At 50.4% G+C, this 20,996-nt stretch overlaps 1 protein-coding gene across 2 annotated transcripts; it reads left to right on the top strand.

Moving 5' to 3' along the window:
• The first annotated feature begins 996 nt into the window (after positions 1-996).
• On the top strand, positions 997-20,321 carry PCK2 (phosphoenolpyruvate carboxykinase 2, mitochondrial). Of its 2 annotated transcripts, XM_083472625.1 has the most exons (11): positions 997-1,298; positions 6,216-6,461; positions 6,672-6,856; positions 8,263-8,466; positions 10,644-10,831; positions 12,178-12,340; positions 13,779-13,997; positions 14,113-14,250; positions 14,339-14,434; positions 16,445-18,992; positions 19,150-20,321. In XM_083472625.1, the coding sequence occupies exons 1-10, from the start codon at positions 1,162-1,164 to the stop codon at positions 16,897-16,899; spliced, it is 2,031 nt and encodes a 676-aa protein (XP_083328751.1). In that variant the 5' UTR covers positions 997-1,161; the 3' UTR covers positions 16,900-18,992; positions 19,150-20,321. The 2 variants fall into 2 exon arrangements, with proteins under 2 accessions (XP_083328751.1, XP_083328752.1); XM_083472626.1 differs by lacking the exon at positions 19,150-20,321 and having other exon boundaries at positions 1,152-1,298; positions 16,445-17,982.
• The last annotated feature ends 675 nt before the right edge of the window (positions 20,322-20,996 follow it).

Below are 20,996 nucleotides of genomic sequence, written 5' to 3'. Positions count from 1 at the left end.
AAGCAATGACAAACCTAAACAGCATCTTAAAAAGCAGAGACGTCACCTTGCCAACAAAGGTCCCTATAGTTAAAGCCATGGTTTTCCCAGTAGTGATGTATGGAAGTGAGAGCTGGACCATAAAGGAGGCTGATCGCTGAAGAATTTATGCTTTTGAATTCTGGTGCTGGAGGAGACTCTTGAGAGTCCCATGGACTGCAAGAAGATCAAACTTTTCCATTCTGAAGGAAACCAGCCCTGAGTGCTCACTGGAAGGACAGATCCTGAAGCTGAGGCTCCAAGACTTTGGCCACCTCATGAGAAGAGAAGACTGCCTGGAAAAGACCCTGATGTTGGGAAAGATGGAGGGCACAAGGAGAAGGGGATGACAGAGGACGAGATGGTTGGACAGTGTTCTCGAAGCTACCAGCATGAGTTTGACCAAACTGCGGGAGGCAGTGGAAGACAGGAGTGCCTGGTGTGCTCTGGTCCAGGGGGTCACGAAGAGTCCGACACAACTAAACGACTAAACAACAACAATAAAGTTATTAGTCCAGAGCAGGTTTCCCCAACCTTGGGTTTCCTGCTCTTTTCGGACTACAACTCCCATCATCCCCAACTAGCAAGATCGGTGGTCAGGGTGATGGGAATTGCAGTCCAAAAACAACCGGAGACCCGAATTCAGGAAACCCAGGTCTAGAGACACAAAAACGCCTTGTTCACGATCTGAGCCCGGAGCAAAGTTCAGACCTCTGTGGCCCATTGGGTCAGTGTGCCTGGCTATTAACCAGAAGGTTGGTGGTTCGAGCCCAGGCAGGGACAGCTGTTGGGCAGAATTTGACGCGGTTGGACTAGATGACCCTCGGCTCCCTTCCAAGTCGGTGATGATCTCAGAGGGCAGACTGCAAAAATAAAACAGAAAGCCCTGATTTTCCTTTTTTTTTGGAGGGGGCGTGACCTAGTCGCGCCTGGCCCGGCAGCTTCCTCTGCGCTCTTAACCCCTTCGTGCCTGACTCCCAGTGGCAGGGCTTGGAGTCAAGCGCTGCCTCTCCCTCCGCGGCCCTTCCTGGCAATTGCGGGCGCCTCTTACATCATGCCCGTTTGCAGGCGGCGGCAACGTGGAGAGGAGGACGGAGGAGGAGGAGGAGCGGGGCTGGAGGGGGGCCCGTCCCCCAGCAGCCTATGGGGCGGGCCAGGACGTGGGTCTCCTCCCCCTTCCTCTTTAAATCGGGCGCCCGGACGCCTGGGTCCATCCTGCGCTGCGAGGGGGCTGCGGGAAGGGGGGACGCGATGCCGGCGCCTTACACGCGGATCCTGGGGTGAGCACACGCCCGCCGTGGCCCCCTCGACTCCCTCTGTCTGCACCCCACTTCTGACTCTCCCTGACCCCCCACCCCCGTTTCAATGCAACGCTGAACCCCCTTCCTCTTTCTTCCCCAGCCTCCAGCCTCCGCGATCTCGCCTCTCCAAGCCTCTGCCCCCCTCTCTCTTTCCACCCCCCATCCCATCCTTGGCCCCCCAACTCCTGCTTCAATCTTTTCGGCAGATCTCATGGAGTTCAAGGGTGTTGGAGGTCTCAGCCTTCCGCCCACCCCATAGCGATTGCTTTGCACCCCACTCTTCTTTGGGGTGGTCCTGGAGGAGAGGGGTTCGCTTAAGTGGGGGGCAGGCGGGCGGGCAGAATATGGGGAGACAAATACCCTTGCAAAAAGCAAACAAGCATGCCCCTCCTCCCTGGTGTGTTTTTATTCCATAATAATCTGCATGTGATTTTTTAGAATAACGTGATGCCATTCAGAAAAAAAAGCTCCTCTTACTTCATGTGACTGGAGTAAGAACGGGACTGTCTCCCTGGGGGTGAAGAGAAGTCCAGCCTCAGTTTGCACGTTCTGTGAAATGGGTATAAGACGTTGGGAGCTGTTTGCTTCCACCAAGGGAGGCCTCCTGTCCCTTCTTAACTGTGCTCATGTATTCCTTCCTGACACATAGCTGAATATCGCAAGGGGGTTGGACTAGCTCACCCCCCCCTCCCTTCCATTTCTTGAGATTTGATGCTCCTGCCTGTATCTCCTTTAGAGATGCCCCCCTCCCTTTATTCTGTCTGCCTCCCTTCCTTGTCTGTGCCCCTGTCTAAGATGCAAATGTGGACCCCCTTCTGAGGTTAAAACTCTAAAACTGTACCCACCCCAATTGTGCAAAGGAGCTTCTAAATTTTGGGTGCCCTGCTTCCTCTGCAGGCAGAGTGTTTGCACCCAGGGGACACAGATGGGTCCTTGTGCTCTGGCAACGCCACCCTTGTTTGTTAGGCTCTCCTCCGCCTCGGCCTCCTGCTTCTCGCTCTCCACGTCACCCACAAACACCCTCCCCCCCTTCCACTACAACCTTTTACCCATAAGAGGAAACAGCAACCCGCCTGAGCCCAATCACCTCCGCTTTGTTTTAACAGCTCTTAATATTTCCTCTTCGATTGCCCTCCTCCAGATAAACCAAGGCTGGGACACTAATCCGGGTCCTAAAGAGTTGCAGGAAGATCTCTCTCCCTGCAAACAAACACGCACGCTGCAATCTCCAGTTGCAGCACTGGGTCCCATCCTCTCCATGCAAGCCTCCAGCTTGAACTCATCCCGTTTTATGGCTGTCAATCTCCTGGCTCCAGATTACCTCACCTTGGCTACCTTCTTTAGCCTTTGGACACACAAACAAAACACACAAACAGGGCCGCTCTGTAAAATGGGAGCAGCGGCGACAGCTTGGGGGTGACCGTAAAGCAAATACGCACATTTTAAAACGTGGGGATGTCGCACGCACGGCTTCCAGTCCCATCTCTGCCACAGAGTCATTTTGTGGCCTTGGGTCAGTCACATTCTCTCTCTCTTGCTCCGTGCCTCAGTTCCTTTACCTGTAAAATGGGAGCAATATTCAGTCATAGTTGGTTTATTTAGAGTGTTTGTACCCTGCTCTTCAGGGTGGCTTACATACAATCAAAACAAGACAGTCCCTACCCACAGGCTTATCATTTAACCCCTTCCCTAAAGGGGGGGAAAACATGACACACAAGGAAAAAGTTACGGGAGGGAAGAGGAAACTGACATCACAGGATTCTTGTGGTGTGCATCCACTTTTTTAAATGAAACAAAACAATGAATGGAGTGTTCTGCAGGAACAATCCATTGCGACATCCTGTAGCCTGTCTGCAAGACAGCCCTTCTTCCCCGCCACACACATCAAGCGTTCCCATTTTACAGATGGAAAACTGAGGCCGGTGGTTTGTTGTTGTTTTAAAAGTGTCCTGTCGGAGGTCGAGCAGTTAGGTAGGTGGAAAGGTGCAAAAGGTGAACCCTCTCCGATTGAATCAGAACGACTCTGTTGGTCTCCGCAGCGTCAGAGTCAAAGCGGCTGGGGAGGAAATCAGTGGGGGAGAGGAATTGCTGTAGCTCACAGGTAGGGCACAAGGTCCCGGGTTCAATCCCCTGGTAGGGGCCGGAGTTCTCCTCTGAGGTTGTTGGTTGATCGAAGCAGGATCCTGTCTCCTTAATTTCTCCCCCGCCCCGTGCAAAGTTGCAGACAAAGTGGCACACTTTTTGTGATCTGATCTAGGCTTGCCTTCCCCCCCTTTCTTTTTTAATTAAGACAACTCCCCGTGGCAGTGGGGAGATGCCACATAGGAGCTGTGGGGCAAGGCGGGGAGGGCCTGCGCCTCTATCTGGGAACAACATGTTCCCGCACGCAGGCAGGCCTCCGACCCGGCGCCCTGGGGGCATGTCCGGGACGTTCCCCCCCCCCCGCTCCGCCGGGAGCCTTGGCTCGGTTGAAAGTCCACGCCACCGTGTGGCCTGGCCCTTTGCCCTTTGCCCTGCCGCCTGGAGCCCAGCCAAGGCTCCTGTGCTCCTGCCGTGGGTCCTCTGCCAATCCCAGGGGTGGGAGAAGCAAACCCTTTCCCCAGATCTCCCGTGCAAGGGTCAGCGAGGTGCGTACATGCTCACAAACAGTCTAGGGTCCACAGATCCACAGCCGTCGATATTGTCCTAGGACAGGCGTCCTCAACATCAGCCCTTCAGATGTTTTTTTTGGACTACAACTCCCATGATCCCTAGCTAGCAGGACCAGTGGTCAGGGATGATGGGAATTGTAGTCTCCAAACACCTGGAGGGCCGAAGGTTGAGGAAGCCTGTCCTAGAATCTGAGAGGTGGAAGCACAGCTGTCAACGTTTCCCTTTTTCTAAAAGGGAAATTCCCTTATTCCGAATAGGATTCCTCGCAAGAAAAGGGAAAAGTGTACAGCTATGGGTGGAAGGGACCCAGGGGTTATCTAGTCCAACCCGCTCGACAAAAGCAGCCGTGGCAAATGGCCGCCCAACCTCTGCTTAAAAACCTCTGAGGAAAGGAGAGTCACCCTGGTCGCATGCACGCAAGTTCACGAGCGTGCACAGGGAGTTTTGTGGCGCATGGTGCATGCATGTTAGGCACGGAGCTGGGCTTTGCCAATGGGATTTGCCTGCTTGCCTTGGCGACAAAGGCCTTGGGGCACTTCCTTGTTATTTCACCCTTGAGCAAACCTCCTGATAACTTGCAAACGCCATATTTTATTTTTAAAAAGAAAATACGCTTTGAGCGGGGAGCTTGCCAGCAAGGCGGCATGTGTGCCACCCTCTCCCGTCCGCAACCTGCTGCTTTGCGCATAGGGGACAGGCCGTAGCTCGTTGGTCGAGCGTCCAGAAAACCCCAGGTTCTATCCTTCCAGGTAAGACTCCCTGCCCAAAACCAGCGTTCAAAATTCGCCAGCCACATTTTGCACCCGGCTACTGGCCACTTCTGGCCGAGTGAATATGCCCAGGTGCCAGGATGCTGCCAGACTTCTCCCCCCGTGCCTGGGGTCCCTTGGATATGCCTTGTTTTCTCGCACCAGCAACACATCCTGTCGAATTATAGCTGTGATGTTTTATCTGCACAATCACAATGAATTTCGGGAACCAAAAAGCCATGCTGGGAAATACGACTTCAGAGCCGTCCAGCCCCAAAATGGCAAATGGATCTTTGGTTTTGGCGACTGTAATCCTGATTCAAGGATCCATTCACTGCCTAGTTTATGTATCTGAGTTTCTAGCCCTGCCTGGAATTCTGGAAAGCCACTTTTGTCCGGTGTAAACGATAAGGAGCAAGGTGGATCGATGGTCTGACTCAGGGAAAGGTACCGTATTTTTCGCTCTAGAAGACGCCCCAGATCACAAGACGCACCTAGTTTTTGGAGGAGGAAAACAAGAAAAAAAATATTCTGAATCTCAGAAGCCAGAACAGCAAGAGGGATTGCTGCGCAGTGAAAGCAGCAATCCCTCTTGCTGTTCTGGCTTCTGGGATAGCTGTGCAGCCTGCATTCGCTCCATAAGACGCACACACATTTCCCCTTACTTTTTAGGAGGGGAAAAGTGAGTCTTACAGAGCAAAAAATACGGTACCTTCAGATTTTCACCCATCACAAGTATTCATCTCAGTGTTTCTTGCTGCCCCAGGTGCTGTTGTGCATTGTGGGGAAATCTGCCAGCATTTATGCTATACCTTTTCTCCATTCCCAAAAGGCAATTTAAGTTAGACTCCCATTATCGCTCATTTTGGTGATGGAGCTGTTTCGTTCCACGTCCTCATTTTTCTCGTGTGGTTCCAGCCTGTCTAACACGTTTGGTTTCAACCTTGAGGTGGAGCTAGCTTTTTTGGGGGGGGGAACGCTGACTTTTGGGGGGATGTTGCATATAAACGTGAGCCGCGTAGAGATAAGCGCACACCACCTGTGCATTCCCAATGTGTTGTTTATAGATTTGAAAACGACGAGGAAGACGCCTGGGCCTCTTGCGCGGAAATGCGCCCGCGCTGTTGTGCAGCGGCATCTAAAGTTTCTGGGGAACGCAGGCGTCTGGCTTTGTGCATAAACTCCGGCACACATGCTCACGGGTCGCGCATGCACCGGTTTTTGCCTGCCCAAGCTTGCGTACAATTTGCACACTTTGGAAGGTTGTGGGTGCCCCGGGGGGAATCTCTCTGCCTATTTCTGCACGATTTAAATGCTCTGATAAGGACTCGGGAGAGGCCTGGGCAAAACAAGAGTTCTGGGAAAATTGAGATGCCCATCTATGTTTCCTCCAGCTCCACTCCTTTTTATTTTCTTCTGCTCATGTGGCTCCATGCTTGATCTCTCTCTCTCTCTCTCTCTCTCTCTGTGTTTGTGTGCGTGTGGTTTCTTTCAGCCTTGGAGCCTCCTCTCTCAGATGTTGGTCTGTAGCCCCAGTGCGCTGGGCGCATGCCCCACGGGTGCTCCACGGGGACCTGGGCAAACTTTCGAGCCGGGTGAAGGAGTTTGTGGACCACGGGGTGCGACTCTGCCAGCCGGACAGCATCCACATCTGCGACGGCACTGAGAAGGAGAACGTCAAAATCTTGAACTACCTGGAGTCCGAAGGCGTCATCAAGCCACTGGGGAAATACGAGAACTGGTGAGCGCATTGGAGGGCGGGAGGTGGCTGCCCCCAGAAGCGCATGGCCAGCGCATGTCCTGCAGAGCATCCTGGGAGGTGGCTCTGCGGAGCTACTGGCCGGGGGATGTGGGCACTGCAGCCACAATCCTGTCATTGGTCGGCTACGCCACACACAGGTTTTGGGGGGACAGAACGAACCTCGCTTTCCCCCTCTGTCTTCCCACGTAGTTGGCTAGCCAAGACCGACCCCAAGGATGTCGCACGAGTGGAGAGTCGTACGGTCATTGTGACGGAAAACCAGAGGGACACAGTGCCCATTCCTGCGCCGGGGGTCAAAGGGCAGCTGGGCAACTGGATGAACCCCCAAACATTCAAGGGAGCAGTGGATGAGCGTTTTCCTGGCTGCATGAAAGGTAAAGAGAGAATAGACAGTGGATAGGTCAGGGAGGCTTTCCGAGGAGGGTTGGGCAAAATTAGCAGAATAATAATAATAATAATAATAATTCCCATCTGACAGGGTTGCTCCAGCCACTCTGGGAGGCTCCCAACAGATATAAAAACACAATAAAACATCAAACATTAAAGGTGTCTTCTAAATGTTGTGTCATTCTTTATCTCCTTGACATCTGCTGGGAGGGCGGGCGCCACCACTGAGAAGGCCCTGTGCCTGGTTCCCTGTAACCTCACTTCTCGCAATGAGGGAACTCCCAGAAGGACCTCGGAGCTGGACCTCAGTGTCTGGGCGGAGCAATGGGGCTAAATTCCTCCTGGACCTAGTTTATTTTTTCTCTAGCCGTCCATAGGCCTGTCCTTTTGCTCCACCCACGAAACCGTCCTTCAGCGACCCAATGGCTCTTCCTTGAGCCGTGCCCCCGCCTCTGTTTGAGTCCCTGCCTGCGCCTTCCCCTCCTATGACTCCTTTGGGTTTTTTTGTTTTTATATTTTATTTTATTTTATTAACATATAAAACACATGCATATACATTTACACAATACACTACCTAATTTTCATAACACAAAACATACCTACACTACTCTATGTAATGCCTACCTATACTATACATATCAACATACCTGCACACCTGCCCCATACGGACACCCACCAAGTGACTTGACTTCCAGCCGTTCTTGTTCCGCTACTTTATTTTCCCAACTAGCTTAAACGCATTTCATTATTTCTTTAATCTCTTATCTTAACTTTACTCTCCTTTCACTCTAATCATTTTCTGGATCCACTCCGTATCGGTCAGAAATTCTACTTTTTCCACATAAATTTTGATGTATTCCTTAAAGATAAAAAGGTAAAGGGACCCCTGACCATTAGGTCCAGTCGTGGCCAACTCTGGGATTGCAGCAGTCATCTCTCTTTATTGGCCGAGGGAGGCGGCGTACAGCTTCCGGGTCATGTGGCCGGCATGACTAAGCCACTTCTGGCAAACTAGAGCAGCACATGGAAACACCGTTTACCTTCCTGCCGGAGCGGTACCTGTTTATCTACTTGCACTTTGACGTGCTTTTGAACTGCTAGGTTGGCAGGAGCAGGGACCGAGCAACGGGAGCTCACCCCGTTGCGGGGATTCGAACCGCCGACCTTCTGATTGGGAAGCCTTAGGCTCTGTGGTTTAACCCACAGCATAGTCCACTCCTTATTCACTTTTTGTACCATGTCTCCTCTTATCCTCCCTGTTAGCTCAGCAATATGGAAGTATTCCATCATTTTAGGAAAACAGCCTGTTTTAGTTGGGACGCTGCTGTTTTCCCAATTTTTGGCAATCGATAACCTTGCCGCCTGCGACTCCTTTGTGCCTCCTCTCCCGCAGGCCGCACCATGTACGTCATCCCCTACAGCATGGGGCCCATCGGCTCGCCCCTCTCCAAGATCGGCATCCAGCTCACGGACTCGGCCTACGTGGTCGCCAGCATGCGGATCATGACCCGGATGGGGACGGCTGCTCTCCGCACACTCGGCGACGGGGAGTTTGTCAAGTGCTTGCATTCGGTGGGGCGACCTTTACCCCTGGAAGGTGAGAGGGTCCTCTTTGGGGTTTCGGAAGTGGGGGGCGGCACCCCTCTCGGGACCCCCCCCAATGGTTAGGGACGAGGCTCGGGTTTCGAAGCAGCCACTTGCTTCCCCCCACTGAGCCTTGGTCAGTTTTGCAATGGCTGCTAGCGGAATTAAAATCATGGGATTGTAGAGTTGGGAGGGACCAGTCATGTGGTCTAACCCCCTGCCACGCGGGAATTAGGGACAGGGTCCTTACGCTGACAGCCCTGCAGAATACCGTATTTTTTGCTCTATAAGGCTCACTTTTTCCCTCCTAAAAAGTAAGGGGAAATGTCTGTGCGTCTTATGGAGCGAATGCAGGCTGCGCAGCTATCCCCGAAGCCAGAACAGCAAGGGGGATCGCTGCTTTCACTGCGCAGCGATCCCTCTTGCTGTTCTGGCTTCTGAGATTCAGAATATTTTTTTTTCTTGTTTTCCTCCTCCAAAAACTAGGTGCGTCTTATGGTCTGGTGCGTCTTATAGAGCAAAAAATACAGGTAGATCCTCTGGAAGTGCAAAAACTCTGCCAAAGACTTCCTTCTGCTTAAATCATTAGTAGCAGAGAGAGATAGTGTGGGGAAAGGCCAGTTTGGATACACATTTTCTTTTTAATTTAAATATTTTTATTAATATTAAAATAATTCAACATTAATACATACATGTTACAAATATACAAACATGCATGTCATACAATCCTTAAAAATATTCATACATATCCACACTCAATCCCACAGATACTTCCTTTTCCCACCACCATCCCTCACCCCACTCTTGTGTTAGACTTCCAATCTACTCAATTGCAATTTCTTTCCACTTCTATTACTTTCTTTCACACACTTTTAAACCAATTTTCTACTTTTTCTGTTACACATTGTTATCCATCTTATTTAGTATTTCAGTATTTATAACAGAACTTGTTTATTCTAATAGGAGTTCTGATTTTTCAATATGGTTATGCAAGTATCCTTTAAACACCTTCCAGTCCTTGTCTATCTTCTCTTTTGAGATCCTTGTTTAGCTCTAACAAAGATCCTTAAAGAGTCAGAGCTTTAGCGTGGTCACATTCGCAACAGACATTTTAAAGCTCTGTGATACCGCTTTGAACTGTCATGGCTCTCCCCCGAAGGAATTCTGGGAGATGTAGTTTGTTAAGAGTCTTTCGGAGACACACATTCCCCTCTCAAGGATACAGTTCCTAGAGTGGTTTAACAATCAAATCCTCTTGACAGGGAGCTCTGGGAATTGTAGCTCTGTGAAGGGGTCCCCCAAGACTGTGTTCTTCAAACCTTGCGTCCCCAGGCCTTGTCAGACTACAACTCCCACCGTCCTTAGTCAATGATCAGGGATGGTGGGAGTTGTGATCCAGAACTATTTGAAGAAGGCTGATCTGAGAGCACCATGACAAACTACAGCTCCCAGGATTTTCCGGGTGAAGCCATGGCTGTTTAAAGGGATATGTTGTTGTTGTTTAGTTGTGTCCGACTCTTTGTGACCCCCTAGACCAGAGCACGCCAGGCCCTCCTGTCTTCTACTGCCTCCCGCAGTTGGGTCAAACTCATGCTGGTAGCTTCGAGAACACTGTCCCACCATCTCATCCTCTGTCGTCCCCTTCTCCTTGTGCCCTCCATCTTTCCCAACATCAGGGTCTTTTCCAGGGAGTCTTCTCTTCTCATGAGGTGGCCAAAGTCTTGGAGCCTCAGCTTCAGGATCTGTCCTTCCAGTGAGCACTCAGGGCTGATTTCCTTCAGAATGGAGAGGTTTGATCTTCTTGCAGTCCATGGGACTCTCAAGAGTCTCCTCCAGCACTATAATTCAAAAGCATCCATTCAAAATCAGCACTCAGGGCTGATTTCCTTAAGAATTAAAGGGATATAGTAATGCTTTAAATGTAGGGTGTGAATGCAGCCTTAGTTTCCTACAGTATTATTATTAGTATTAAATTTATATAGCGTCCTTTATCCATAGATTTCAGGGCGGTTCACGGCGTTAAACCGCAAGATAAAACCACAAAATGCATAATAAAACCGGAACAAAACAAACCAGTAACTCCCCTCCCCAGTACAGCTGCTGGGATACCCTCCAAGTCCTGTTGTTCAGAGGCTGGTGAGGAATTCTTCCATAAGATTGTCAACCTCTGTTTATCTCCTCCAAATGCAGATGAATTGGTGAACAACTGGCCGTGTAACCCCGAGAAAACCCTCATAGCGCATGTCCCAGAACGCCGAGAAATCGTCTCCTTCGGCAGCGGCTACGGGGGCAACTCCCTCCTGGGAAAGAAATGTTTCGCCTTGCGCATCGCCTCTTGCATTGCCAAAGACGAGGGCTGGCTGGCAGAACATATGCTGGTGAGAGGGATGGCTTGTGAATATAGTTTGTGAAGAGGCAGGCCTCGTGGGGTAGGGTGAAGGGAACAGGGGTCAGTGGCTAAATTCCCTCCACAGTTTTATAGTCTGTACATGCTCAGAGGCACTCTTGACTCCTCTTTACGGAGCCTCGGGGCCGGTCCTGACTTTGCAGGTTCAGTCTCGCATGCTGGGTGGCAGCGGCGCAATGGACTTCCTGCAAAGGGTTCTGGGAGCCTGGGATATTATTCAGTTTGGGTTCGGCCGGGGCTTGATAGCCAGGACTGGGGAAGGGATGTGGGGCTTGAGAGCAAGGCCAAAGGACAACGGGGTGTTTACATTGCCTCAGGGGGATATTTAACGAGCAAATATTAATTGGTTAATGAGTGGCAGAGGACTGCTGAAATCCCAAATGTGCGAGGATGGGTCTGACGCATGGAAGGGAAGGGGGGGGCGGAGGTGAATTTTTTAGGTCTTTCGTCAGGACCCAGAGGGCATTGGCCCAGGTGGAAGGGCAGTCAAGGGGACCCACGGCGGCGGGTGTGTAAGTACAAAGCCTTGTGGGAAAGGATTTTCGCTGCAAAATAAATGTTCATGGCTGAAACGGCCTCCAAAGCATCGTGGGTAATTTGGGGAACGCCATTAGCTCTCCAGAAGAGCAGTTTACCTTTGTGCGTTGAGTGAAGGTTTCATTATTTTAAAAATGGCCCTAACAATCCATTGCTTGAGCCACTTTAAAGAGTTGCTTCGGATAACCCTCTGATCCAAGACTCGGTAGGTGTTTAGACAAACGGCTTCCCCTGACCTGGCGCTCTCCAGATCCTTTGGACTACAGTTTCCAAAAGCCTCAACCAGGATGGGGGAAGGCTAGTCTAAAATAATGGCTTTGGGTTGGCATTTACTACAATGCATTCTGGTACTTTTATGTTTCATTGCGAAACCAAAGTTCCTTCCTTAAAAAAAGGGGGGGGGGAGGAAGGCTTCTCTGTGTTTAGACATTGTGTGACAGGCAGAAATTCAACAGATGGCGATCTACCCCCTGCTGCCTCTCTGTGCTATAAAAGAATCATCTGTTGAATTTCCTGACCAGAAAATTAGGAAAGAGCACATGGAAATGTCTCATTAAAGTTTAAACCACACTAGACTTTATGACGCAAACAGCCTTCACTGCAAATATCTGATTGCATGTATCCTAAAGTTGGCTTAGATTTCTTAAAACAAGAAACTCGTCTAAAATTTCGGTTCCGTTGCCAGCGCGTGGGTCTCTGGTGTTTGGGCGTCTGCGCATCACCTTCCTCTCCCTGTGCGTCTCCTGAGGCATTTACGTGTTGCTGATTTCCCCCTTCCAGATCCTGGGACTCACAAACCCAGAGGGGAAGAAGAAGTACGTGGCCGCAGCCTTTCCCAGTGCCTGCGGAAAGACCAACTTGGCCATGATGAACCCCACACTTCCTGGCTGGAGGGTGGAGTGCGTGGGGGACGACATTGCGTGGATGAAGTTCGACAGTGACGGTGGGTTTGGATCCGGGGCATGAAGGGAATGAGAGGAGCAGGGCTCAGCATGCTTGCTGTGTCACGAGAGGCAGTACGGTGCAGTGGTTAGCGTGCCGGAATGAGGGGACCTGCGTTCAAATCTCTGCTCGCCTGCAAAGATCACTGAATGACCTTTGTCCAGTTTCACTCTCTCCCTCTCTCTGTGACTAACCCTACCACATAGGGCTGTTGTATGGATAAAAGTTAGGGGACTGGGAGCTGATATACCCTCTTCCGAGCTCCTTGAAGAGCGGGATAAAAATGGAAAAAATAAAGGGTGAGAATGTGGCCCTTCAGGCATCACTATGTGGCCCTTGGAACTATCCCCAGGGCATACACACATCTTCTCAGGCCGACTGACAACACCTCTGGCTTCCAAGGTGATATTTACACCTGGTGCTCCGCCTACTTTTGCCCCTGGCCCCGCCCACCACGGGCAGGTGGCCCTTGGGCAGTTGCTCAGAGGAGAATGTGGCCCCTCAGGTTGGAAAAGTACACAGAAAAGGTACTAACTCCAGGTTGTGGGCCTTGGCATTAATAGTTCAAACCATCATGGCTTCACCCCAAAGAATTATGGGAACTGTCGTTTTGCTAAGGGTGCTGAGAGGCAGTAGGAGGCCAATATCACAAAGCTACAATGCCTAGAGTTCCCTGTCAGGACAGTTAAACCGCTCTGAGGGCAGAGCCAGCTGGTAAGAGGTGTGGCCTGCTGAGAGAGGGTGTGGCCTAAAGAGGGCCAGGCAGAAAGCCTAGTGGGTCTGTATTTGGCCCCCAGGACTGAGGTACCACCACCCCTAATTTCCCAGGTAGTCCGTTGCTCATCCTGTCTGCAGATGGAGAGGTCAGATCACCCGACCTCCCCAGTCTTAAGATGGCTCAAAGGGGAATAATAATAATAATAACAATAATTTTTTTATTATTTATACCCCACCCATCTGGCTGGGTTTCCCCAGCCTCTCTAGGCGGCTTCCAACAGAATATTAAAATACAATAGTCTATTAAACATTAAAAGCTTCCCTAAACATCTGCCTCCAGATGTCTTCTAAAAGTCAGATAGTTGTTTATTTCCTTGACGTCTGATGGGAGGGCGTTCCACAGGGCGGGCGCCACCACCAAGAAGGCCCTCTGCCTGGTTCCCTGTAACTTGGCTTCTCGCAGTGAGGGAACCGCCAGAAGGCCCTCAGCACTGGACCTCAGTGTCCGGGCAGAACATTGGGGGTGGAGACACTCCTTCAGGAATGGCGGATTTGGTGGGTGGAAAGAGTGAAGCTTGCGCAGAGACAGCGGCTCCTCGTGTGAAGGAGAGAAGGAAGCCTGGGGAAATAGAGGCTCACGCGGGAAAGGCTGGTGGGAAGAGGCCCTGGGATCCGGAGCAGAATTTTCTGCGGCTCATTATCCTCTCCCCTCTCACACGTAGGCTGCTTGCGGGCCATCAACCCCGAGAACGGCTTTTTTGGGGTGGCGCCCGGTACGTCCACCAGAACCAACCCCAACGCCATGCACACCATCCAGCGGAACACCATTTTCACCAACGTGGCCGAGACCAGCGAAGGGGGAGTCTACTGGGAGGGCATCGACCAGATGATCCCCGCGGGAGTGACCATCAGCACCTGGCAGGGCAAGCCGTGGAAACCAGGCAAGGATGGGCGGCTTGTTTGCAAAGGATTCTGGGTAGCCGCCCAGAACGGAGTGGGGAATGGGGAGCGCATAGGGCCCGGTAACCTGAACTTTCCCCTTCTCTTCCTGCCAAGGTGACGCGGGGCCGGCTGCCCACCCTAACTCACGCTTCTGCGCGCCAGCCCGCCAGTGCCCTATCATGGACCCGGACTGGGAGTCCCCCAAGGGGGTCCCTATCGATGCCATCATCTTTGGGGGCAGGAGACCTGCAGGTAAGCTCCCTGGCCTCCCGCTCCTCCTCCCAGACTCTGTGGGCACCCACTGAGGGACCCCACCCACTAAACTGATTTCCCCCCACAGGCGTACCCCTGGTGTACGAAGCCTTCAACTGGCGCCACGGCGTCTTCGTGGGCAGCGCAATGAGATCGGAATCCACCGCAGCCGCTGAACACAAAGGTGAGGACTCTCTGGGGCTTGGTGGATCTGTTTTCTATTTAGATCTGGTTGCATCTCAAGGGCTAAAGTCCAGGGAAGACCTGCCTGCCCACCTTGGGTAATGGAACCAAGGCCATGGTATAGTGGTACAGTGGTGCCTCGCAAGACGAAAAGAATCCGTTCTGTGATTCTCTTCGTCTAGCGGTTTTTTCGTCTTGCAAAGCAAGCCCATTGACGGATTAGCGGATTAGCGCTATTAGCGCTATTAGCGGCTTTTAGCAGCTTTTAGCAGCTCATCGGCTTATCGGATCAGCTGATAAGCGGCTTAGCAGCTTAGAAAAAGGGGGGGGAAGGGAAAAAAACCCGCAGGAACTCGCAAGACATTTTCGTCTTGCGAAGCAAGCCCATAGGAGATTCGTTTTGCGAAGCACCTCCAAAACGGAAAACTCTTTCGTCTAGCGAGTTTTCCGTCTTGCGAGGCATTCGTCTTGCGGGGCACCACTGTACCTCGGGTTACATACGCTTCAGGTTACATATGCTTCAGGTTACAGACTCCGCTAACCCAGAAATAGTACCTCGGGTTAAGAACTTTGCTTCAGGATGAGAACAGAAACCGTGCTCTGGCGGTGCAGCAGCAGCAGGAGGCCCCATTAGCTAAAGTGGTGCTTCAGGTTAAGAACAGTTTCAGGTTAAGTACAGACCTCCGGAACGAATTAAGTACTTAACCCGAGGTACCACTATACGTTTAAATGAAGGGTGGGGAGAATTTTTCAGCAAAAGGGAGACATTCCTACCCAGGCAGGATTCTGGGGCCTGCGTACCAGTAGTTGGCAAGGCCAGAGGAGCAACAACTGAGAAGTGTACCTTTGTAGTGGCGCCCTCCCTGTGGAACTGCCCTCCCGTCAGATGTCAATGTAATTTTCGATGGACATCTCAAGGCAGCCCTGTTTCAGGAAGATTTCAATGTGTGACTTTTTCTGCATTTTGGCTGGAAGCCGCTCACAGTAGCTGGGGCAACCCATTCCAGACGGGCAGGGTATAAGAAAGAAATTATTAGGGTTATTATAGGGAGAGTCTGAGGGCCAGATAGAGAGGCCTGAATATTCCCAACTGCTGCTTTAAACCTTTGTAACTGGTGGAGCCAGAGACGGGCAGACTGGCAGCAGTGGGGCAATGATAAGCTCATGGTCCGAGTCTAAACCGAAAGGTGAGGTGTCAGAGCACAGGCTGAGTTCCAGGTACAAGGCAAAGACAGCAAGCAGGTAGCCCAGAACAGGTGGAGCCAATCTGCCAGATGTTCCTGCATCACAACTCCCATCACCCCGACCATTGGCCATGCAGATGGGAGTTGTAGTCCACAACATCAGCAGGGCACATGGATGACCCCTATGCTTGAACATTGCTCCAGATCTGAGAGATACTTATTCTTTTTTTATTCATATATTCAACTTGCATACCGCTTTTCCGTAGAAATATACCCTGGGGCGGTTCACAACACAACAAAAATGTAGCAATATTCGAGCGCCAGATGGTTTCAGTATGACAATCCAAATAATTCATTGAGTTCATTTCATATCAAATATAACAAGCATTTTCAGTGCCATCAATTACAGTGGTATCTCGGTTTTCGAACGTAATCCGTTCCGGAAGACCGTTTGACTTCCGAAACATTCGAGGCGCAAAGTGCGGCCTGCAAATTCAATGGAGAAAATTGAAAGAAAGTTCAGCGGAAGCCGTTCAGCTTCTGAGGCGTGTTCGAAAACGGAAGCATTTATTTCCGGGTTTTTGGCGTTCGGGTTCCAAATCATTCATCAACGAAGATGTTCGAAACCTGAGGTACCACTGTATTATTAACAATAATAAAACCAGTAGCCTTCTATTATGAAGGAGCAGCGAGATATGTACCCTAAGGAGTAAACAGGGAAGTTTTACTTCAGAGACAGCTTTACGAAGCTTAGTTTAACCTAAGGCTTATGCACACTTGTTTAAGGTATCCTACCCCTGCTTCCCTCCCTCCCCAAATCGTTCCAGGCAAGGTCATCATGCACGACCCCTTCGCCATGCGCCCGTTCTTCGGCTACAACTTTGGCCGCTATCTGGAGCACTGGCTGAGCATGGAGGGCCGTAAGGGAGTCCGCCTTCCCAAGATCTTCCATGTCAACTGGTTCCGGAAGGATGCGGCCGGGAACTTCTTGTGGCCGGGCTTTGGGGAGAACTCCCGGGTCCTCGACTGGATCTTCCGCCGCGTCGACGGAGAGGAGAGCGCCAAGGAGACGCCCATTGGCTACATCCCCAAAGATGGCGCCTTAGACCTGACAGGCCTCAGCAAGGTGAACTACCAGGAGCTTTTCTCACTGCCCAAGGAATTCTGGGAACAAGAAGTGAGGGAAGTGAGGCAGTACCTGACGGAACAAGTGAACGAGGACCTGCCCAAGGAAGTGATGAAGGAACTGGAAGCCTTGGAAGCCCGGGTGAAGAAGATGTGAGGCACCTGGAAAGGGAACACACCTGCTCTCCGGAAGAAAAGAGACCAAAGACACACACCCTGCACCTCCTGTGGGAGATGGAGGAGATGACAGGGAGCTTGTTTACAAAATGTCCCTTCCCCACTTCTTTCCAGCTACTCCTCTCTGGCCATTCAGGAGACAGCCATCTTGTTTCCTTGGCCATGAGGCGGCCATCTTGCCTCCTAGGAAACATGAGCCGCGCATACTGCTTTCTTTATTTTCTTGGTAGATCTGCTTTGCTTCCCCTTTCCTGTGCCGCTATCCTCTGGTTGTAGGTTGGAAGTGACCCGCCGTCTTGTTCCACCAGCTGCCCGTTGGTTCTCGTTTGGGTCTACTTTCCGTGTCTGTGTGCCATCTTTGTTCTCGAGTGGCTCTTCACCTTTCGTAGAATGCCTTTCCCTCCTTCTAGAAAAACACTTTTACGTTGCAAAAAAAGATGATGGAAAGCCTTTTGGGGAAAGGGACACCCCAGGCTAGCTTGCGGCACGTCCTCAAATCTTAACTTGCTGCCTCTAACGCAGCTTTGGGTTACGGATGTGGAACCAGTTGTTTGCCAGCCAGGATGGCTGTACTGCCAATGGGTCTTCAAAGTAGAAGTCATTTCTTTAACGCTGAGAAGCTTTTGCCCCTTCAAATTTTGCTAGACTACAACTCCCATCATCCCTGGCCATTGGTCACACCGGCTGCGGCTTATGGGGGTTGGAGTCCTGCAATGTCTGAAGTGGCTCCCCTTTCGCCACCCCTGCCTTAGTAGAACCTCAGGACCAGCCTTCCTATATGGTAGCTCTAACTGAATCATAGAACTGTAGGGACCCCAAGGGTCATCTAGTCCAACCCCCCTGCAACGCAGGAGTCCCAGCTCAAAATCCCTGACAGATAGCCATCCAAACTACTTAGAAGCCTCCAGTGAGGGACCTGAACAAGTAAGTGCTAATCCTTTGCTTCTAGGCCATTGCTAACACTTGACACCAACTGGAACACGACGGAGGCCACATTCATGAATTTGCCTAGCCTCTCCTCCTATTTCTTTCGGTTGATAAACAAACTTAAGATGCTGCCTTAGTCTGACCCATTAGCCTTATCTTATCCACCGACAGTTAGTTGCTTTTGAGAGAAGCCTTTGCTGATCAGCGAGGGATGCCAGGATTCATCCCGGGAACCTCTTAGCACACACGCCACTGAGCTTACGTGGCTCCTGTGAATGTACTATGCTCCCTTGGGAATCCGTTCCGCGATCTTTTTAGCTGGCGTGAGGTTTCATTCCAACACCCGCCCTTCCTCCCCAAAACCCCTTGGCTGTTTAAACCCACATTTCCCCCTCTTCCGGACCTCCTTTACATTGGCTTACTTGAACATGACACAGAAGGGACCAATCTCACGAGGCCCGTAAGATATTGTAGGGCATTTGACAACATCATACTTTAACCACCCAATATGTGGTGCTTTCCTGCTGGATTTATGGTTTGTAATTCAAGAAATGGGGAAGAAGGTTTTGACGGTTCTTCCGCACTGGAGAGCAAATTTTTGCACTTCAAATGTCCACAAGAATGTAGGGAGAGTCTGCTGGATCACGCCAGTGGCTGATCTCCTCCAGCTTCCTGTTCTCACAGCAGCCAATCAGATGCCCCTGGGGTGGGGCGGGATCCACAAGCAGGATTTTAGCACAAGAGCACCCTCCCCTCCTTGCTGTTTTGGTTCCAGGTTTACCAGCGTTGTACTTTGTACAATCAGCCTCTGATCCCCACACTTATCTAGCTTCAAACCTGCGAATGGGGTGTGTGAGGCGGAATGCGACTAAACCATCAAGCTCATTGCCAAAACCGTAATTTCGCTGCCTGCCTTTGAAATCTCATAAGTGAAGCGGGCAACACCCTTTTGGAGCTTGAATCCTCTCTCTGTGTGTTGTGGGGGCTGCGAAGTCAGAACGTTTCATGGCATGATGGCAACTCAGCCCAGTCCGTTTTCTGAAAGCCCAACAAGCCTTATTACTCAATCTCCACCATCATCTCCAGCACAGCAACCGTTCCATACCAAAAAATGGTTCTACCCAACTTCAGATTTGCTCGTTCCCAGTGGCGTAGCATGGGTTGTCAGCACCCGGGGCAAGGCAAGTAATTTGCGCCCCCTAACCCGTGGATTTGCGCCCCCTAACCCTAACCCCCAGATGTTGCGCCCGGTGCAGCCGGGCCCCCCTGCACCCCCCACGCTACGCCACTGTTCGTTCCCCAGAAAGTAGTTGTCTGCCAAGGAGGTGTGGGACAATTAAATTCCCGAGCAAACAAGTCAACCTTCTCCAGAAGACTTATACTGTACGCCCATGTTGGCTTTGGGTAAATTAACAACTCAGAGTCAAACTTTATAGTTCACCCACCCATCAGACGCCAGCCAGAGAGAGTTCTGGTCCTGGATTGGGGAGACGTTGAATCGAATCTTTCCTCCATTACGTTGCTCATGGCAGAGCCTTGGATAAAACTACTCTCAGCCTCACCTACCCCTCAGGGTTGTTGTTAGGACACGTGAGATAAGAACAGCATCCTTTGTGGGCTAAAATATGCTACTCAAGTTAAACTTGTTGCCCACCTTTGGTTTTATATTTGGTCAAGGTTTCGGTTCCCCGTGGCCATAACTCCACCATCGACCTTCTTCAGAATTCAGCTAGGACACTGTTTGCCTAACTTGCTCTGTCTGTCTCAACATTCGATTGCTAACATTCCCCACCGGAGCATTTAGAATTACCGTGAACATTGAGTGACATCACAGCAGTGCAGCCAATAGCTAGAGGAGGATTTTGCACGCAACAAGGCAGCTTTTCGCCTATTACATACTGGGATGTCTGATGAGAGAAGTGAGTTACATGACGTGAGTCCTCACTCACCAAACAGCCATGTGAGTCTGTTACAGCAAATAATTCCGCCTGCTGGTTATCAGATAAGGTGGGTTGTTGATGTTGTTGTTTTAACTGGTGCTCAGTGCTATAATTTTAATTTCCCCCCTCTTCTTTACATTCCTATATGTGGGTTACAGCTGGTAGAATCACCCCCTCTGTTGTTCTGAATACACTTTGCCTACATTTTAGGGAATTAACATATGCAAATGATTAATGGGGTTTTATATTTCTTCCCCTCCATCCCTGGTAGAAGTGACAGTCTTTCGGGGGGGGGGTGTTGGGGAAAGTGAGGAGCAAGGAGGGCAGAAAAGAAGGAAAATTAGGTATGGCTACACTTTTACTGGTGGAATTTCAACCAGAAGTGAGGCAGCAACTGGAAAGAAACTTGGAGTGTGAGCTCGCTATTTGACTGCAGCTTAATTTTTTTATTTTTTAACACACACCCAATCAAATCAAATGCACATTATTCTGTTAATAACAAACATGAATGAGAATAAAAATATCAACAAATAAATGGAAGTGAGCATTTTAAATCAATGGCTTGTGAAAGGTCCCATGCTAATGGAGAATATTCAGTAGGTTGGTGTGTATCTATATGCTGAATTTTCAAGTGTGTTGCAGACACGTCCACAACACCAACATCAAACCAGTATGAAATGCTGAGTTAGTAGCGGTAGTGTTATTAACGTGACGCAGAACCAGTCAGGCACACTTTTATAATTAAACAAAATTAACAACACATTATTCTAAAATATAAGGCACGACAGGGTGAACACTATACTTCAGCTTCTTAAAAGACTTATATTTTCTGCAATAAGGTTACTGTATCTTTAAATGACAATTGCAGAGGTTTACATAAGGCCGGCTGATAAAACTTGGTTCCTAGCCCTGTTTAATTTGCAAGCCAATTTCCCTTGGGCCGTGGGTGGGGTACAAATAAATGATGATGATGATGATGTTAGCCTCAATCCATATCGATCCTGCAGTATCTTGAGAAATACTTGTTTGACGCGCTGTCCCTGAAACCGGATCACATCCAATTGAGAACGAACGCTGTGTTCACTTTGCAGGTAAGCGGAGGTGTGTACATCCGAGGCAGCAGCTGAGCATGCCCAGAATGAATTTCATATCCAGTGTGCAAGGCAGTGTACAAATGAGAGTCAACCTTGCTGTGTTTTAAGCTGCTGCC

This window comes from Podarcis liolepis, assembly GCF_965112155.1.
Source record: "Podarcis liolepis genome assembly, chromosome: 13".
Classification (NCBI taxonomy): Eukaryota; Metazoa; Chordata; class Lepidosauria; order Squamata; family Lacertidae; genus Podarcis; species Podarcis liolepis.
Note: the sequence above shows the minus strand (reverse complement) of the source record. Positions and strands in the feature narration are given on the sequence as shown.